This window comes from Geospiza fortis, unplaced genomic scaffold, assembly GCF_000277835.1.
Source record: "Geospiza fortis unplaced genomic scaffold, GeoFor_1.0 scaffold89, whole genome shotgun sequence".
Lineage (NCBI taxonomy): Eukaryota > Metazoa > Chordata > Aves > Passeriformes > Thraupidae > Geospiza > Geospiza fortis.
The window spans coordinates 301,569-306,149 of NW_005054615.1; the positions used below are offsets into that span (position 1 = coordinate 301,569).

Here is a 4,581-nt window from a genome sequence, read left to right on the forward strand (position 1 = left end):
CAGGAATACTCAGCTTACAGGTATTTTCCATGAAACTGGAGGGTGGGCAGGTCCCTGGTACCCCCAGCAGTGTCTGCAGGCTGGAGGAGAGGTGCTCCTGGCAGTCAGACCCTCTGCCACGGGGCAGAAATTGGGTTGCCCATTCCTGCCAAAGTGCTTGCCCACACCCAAGAAGCCATGCCAAGGTCAGCAAGGGTGATTTTGTCACGTGCCTGTCTCCCCTGCAGCTTCCATGAGATGGCCATGTATGACCTTCCAGCGTCCATCAACTACATCCTGCAGAGAACGGGGCAGGAGCAGTTGTACTACGTGGCTTATTCCCAAGGCACCACCACAGGTACTGAGGAGGAGAGCAAGGCCTGGCAGAGTCACACCAGCTGGGCACCCCCAGCCTGGGAGTGTTCCTAAAACCTTGGTCAGGGAGGGAAATGTCCAGGCATTCCCAAACAACAACAGGGAAAAGAGCAGGTAATTGTTTAAACGGAAGAGTTTTGAGCACTGGCAGCCCCAAACTGGGTGCTCTGATTGCTGTTAGACCCTGACCTGCTGGAGCCACCTCCGAGGGGCTTTAAGGTGGGCACACACACCTGGAAGTCAACATCTGCCTCAGAAACAGCAGGGCAGGGTCTGCTTGCTTCTCCCCCACGCAGGTTTCATTGCCTTCTCCTCCATTCCCGAACTGGATCGCAAAATCAAGATGTTCTTCGCCTTGGCTCCCATCACCGTCAACTCCAACATGAAGTCCCCCTTGGTGAGGGTGTTTGACCTGCCCGAGGTGCTGATTAAGGTGTGTCCTCAGCACAGATGAGGTGTGAGGGGGAGAGGGACTGGGAGGGTCACCTGAGACAGGCAGGCCTTGTGCATCACCTCCATCTCCCCGCTCTGGGTGTTTGTGCGTGTGCTGTGAGCCTGGAGGGCAGGCAAATCATCTGCCTGTCCAGCCTTCATCACAGAACTATTAACAGGGATTGGTTTTGGGTCCCTTCTCCCTGGAGAAACCTCTCCTAGGAAGGGCAGGGCTCTTCCAGGGCCGTGGCCTTTTCTGAAAAGCCAAAGTGACGGAGCACAGCAAAGTTGTCAGCAACTTTCAGGGGTGAGCAAAGAGGTGGGGAGCACCTGGAGGCAAAACAGAGCGTGATACACCCCACTGATACACCCCTCTGACTCCCACAGATCATTTTAGGCCAGACAGTGGTCTTTGATAAGGGTGAGGTGTTGAAGCAAGTGATTTCCACCATGTGCACCTACCCCATGCTGAAGACCGTGTGCTCTTTGGTGTTTTACCTGCCTGGTGGGTTCACCAACAGCCTGAACGTGGTATGTACACTGCAGCTTCCCTCTCCAGACACCCTCTTCCTCACTGTCCCAGCCTGAGCTGTCCTTCTGCTGCCTCCACATGGCCTTCCATGTCTTCGGCTGGTAGAAAAATTCAACCTGGAGGCACCAGGGTCGGGGGTTCTCAAGTGAAGAATTGGTGTAGTTCTTTAATATTCCAAGAAGGAAATGTATTAGGGACAACACACAGAGCTGAGCTTTGCAAAAGGATCCTGAGCACAAGGTATGGAACCTTACTTTGCCTTGGGAACCAGGCAGGCTCCTACCTTGGGACTTGCTCAGCTTGCTGCAGGGAGCTCTGTGTGGGTGAGGCTTGTGTAGCTACTTTGGTTTTATTTCTGATGTGGATTTTTGCGGGGGAGCAGAGAATAAACCTCTCTGATGGTCTTGCAGAGCCGCATGGATGTCTACCTGGCCCGCTACCCTGACTCCACATCCCTAAAAAACATGTTGCACTGGCGCCAGGTAACACCTCCTCCTGTTCTCCTTCCTCTGCTCAGGGAATAATCTGGGAATAAAACTGGGGATAATCCCCCCCTGCTCCCCCTGCAGAGCTGTGTAAGGGAGGGAGAGGAAAGCTGAAACACTGCTGGAAATGAAGTTATTTATCCCAACAAAAGAGCTCCTTGGGGCTTGTAGGAGATGGAGGTGGAATAAAGGCTGATGATAACCCAGGACAGGAGATGCCAGAGGGAAGGCTGAGGGTCAGTAAGACCACTAATGATACAAATAATTATTGAAAATGTTCTACTCACATCCTCCTGCTGCTGGCACTGACCACAACACACAAAAAAACTTGATTCATGTGTCCTTTGAGGCTCTTGGCTGTACACCAGGTTCTTCACTGTGTGGTCTTCCTGGGGCTGGGCTCTCCTCCCAAAATCCAAATGTAAAAATGGGTTCCCTGAGCCTTGGTGGCAGGAGGGAGCGCTGCAGTCCCCTGTCACCTCTTTTATCTTCCTTAGAGCCCCCTCCAATGTGTGGATAATAAATATAACTCTCCTTTTTCAGCTCTACCAGACTGGGGAATTCAAGCATTATGATTATGGCAATGACAACGTGCTTCATTACAACCAGGTAAGAGAGAGACATGCTCAGAGAAAAAATAAAATAAATATTCCAGTGAAAATATTGCAGTGGCTGAGACTGCATTTGGACAATTGAGCAGCCTGGAATAGTGGAAGGTTGGTGCAAAATGCCCATGGCAGGGGAGCTGGGACAAGATGATGTTTGAGGTCCATCCCAACCCAAACCATTCTGTGATTCCATGAAATACACGGTATTTATGGAACTCGCTTTGTATGGGGAAGCAGGTTCATAACTTTCTAATAAAAATAAGTGACTCAGTCACTCAGTGATGACTTTTTGACCCTCTGGTGGAAAGAACAGGAGCCCAAGGCACAGTGAGGCTCCCTGGTGGTAGCTCCTCTTCTATCCCTTGGGATAAGGGAGAAATTCCAAGCAGCCACCAGGACACACTTTGAATTTTTGGCTTGCCCTTTGCCTCTCTCCTGTCTTGCAGACCACTCCTCCCTTCTATGAGCTGGAGAACATGAAAACCCCGCTGGCTGCCTGGTATGGGGGCAAGGACTGGATTTCAGCCCCTGAGGATGTGAACATCACCCTGCCCCGCATCTCCAACGTGGCCTACAAGAAGTACATCCCTGAATTTGTCCACTTTGACTTCCTCTGGGGCAAGCACGTCTACGAGCAGGTCTACAAAGAAATGCTTGAACTGATGGAGAAGGGTGCCTAGAGCTGGAGCAGTGGCAGTGGTTGTTGGCTTCTCCATGACTTCTGGGGCTTCTTTCATCTGGGCGGGGGGAATAATTAAAAAAAAAAAAAAGAAGAAGAAAACCTGAGGGGAAAAGCTCAATAAACTGCTACACTTGGTCTGGATTGATATTGCTCTGGCCAGTGAGGAAAACCAGGCAATCCAATGACTAGGGAAGCACTCTGGGCTGAGGTTCAGTAGGCTGAGGTCCCTGCAGAAGTTGAGCATTGAGCACAGCCCTCACACCCTGAGTCTCCCACGTGCCTCCCTCACCACCAGTTTAGTGGAACTTGGCCATTGTGGACTCTGGGCTCCTTGAGCTTGGGTTCCCAGCTGCAAACAGCTGGCCAGGAGCTCCGTGCCCTCCTGGATGCTGGTGTCCCACAGGGATGGGATGAAGCCACGTGGTGGATGGGTCCTGCTTTATTCACCTTCTGGCAGCACTTCCACCCCAAGAGTCCCAACATCCTGGCACTCACTGCCTTCCTTCACAGCTGGAAGGAGCTAGGAACATCCTGCCTGGTGACAATGAAGAGTGGCCAAGGGTTTGTGTCCATGAGAACCTCCCACCTTACTAACAAAGGGGACATCTTTCTCAGATTCATGCTGGTTTGGATAATCTCACTTAAGCACAAAGGAGTTTCAATAAGTTCTAGCAGGAAACACCATTTTGCACCACTTCAAGCTATCCTAAGGCACAAACCCAGCTGCAAAGGCCACCTTTTGCTGCCTCTCAGGGAGACAGAAGAAGAGTGTGGTGGAAAGCAGTAAGGAGCCTAAATCTGTTTTCAGCTTCTGGATTAAATTGTTAATAATACCTTGATCAGAGGAGGAATTGTGAATTTGCCAGTTTGTGTAACTACCATCTTAAAATATGGCTGGGAGCAAGCAGGGCAAAGGATAAGGTTCTCTTTTCACAAATATATAATGATAATGATAATAATAATAATAAAGTGGATAGGGTCTACTGGGCTCTGTGTGGTTGTACTGTTAGCTAGAGGTTAAAACTCTGGAGGAATTGGCACAGGGCCTGGCACAGGGTGCCCAGAGCAGCTGGGGCTGCCCCTGGATCCCTGGCAGTGCCCAAGGCCAGGCTGGACATTGAGGCTTGGAGCCACCTGGGATAGTGGAATGGGTGGAATGAGACAGGATTTGAGGTCCCTCCCAAGCCAAACCATTCCAGGATTCTGTAGGTGTGGGGGTTTTCAGCACAGACCTCTTACCAGGTGCAGGTGCAATGCTCCTCATGCTCAGGGATCATTTCCAGATGATCCTGATGCCACCACCATCTCCCTGCAGGGAAGAGGTGGGTGGTGAGCAGGTCATGGAGCCCATCACAGCTGCTCACCAGAGCCAACTGTGGGGTTTTAGCAGCAGAGTTTCACCCAGGAGTCTGGAGATGGTGGCACAGGGCTGGCTCTGCTCAAGTGAGCACCTGTAAAGTGTTTCACTTTCTACCCTTAGAGCTGGCA

The 4,581-nt window shown here is 51.2% G+C and overlaps 1 protein-coding gene across 1 annotated transcript in view; it reads left to right on the plus strand.

Moving 5' to 3' along the window:
- Positions 1-4,081, plus strand: part of LOC102041248 (lipase member K) — an 8,446-nt gene extending 4,365 nt beyond the window's left edge. The window contains exons 4-10 of the mRNA XM_005430289.3: positions 1-20; positions 228-337; positions 651-787; positions 1,174-1,317; positions 1,729-1,800; positions 2,347-2,412; positions 2,858-4,081. The exon at positions 1-20 is cut by the window's left edge and continues 107 nt beyond it. Of these exons, the coding sequence (XP_005430346.1) occupies positions 1-20; positions 228-337; positions 651-787; positions 1,174-1,317; positions 1,729-1,800; positions 2,347-2,412; positions 2,858-3,091 (783 nt within the window). The 3' untranslated portion in view covers positions 3,092-4,081. The remainder of the gene's footprint in view (positions 21-227; positions 338-650; positions 788-1,173; positions 1,318-1,728; positions 1,801-2,346; positions 2,413-2,857) is intronic.
- Positions 4,082-4,581: the final 500 nt, after the last annotated feature.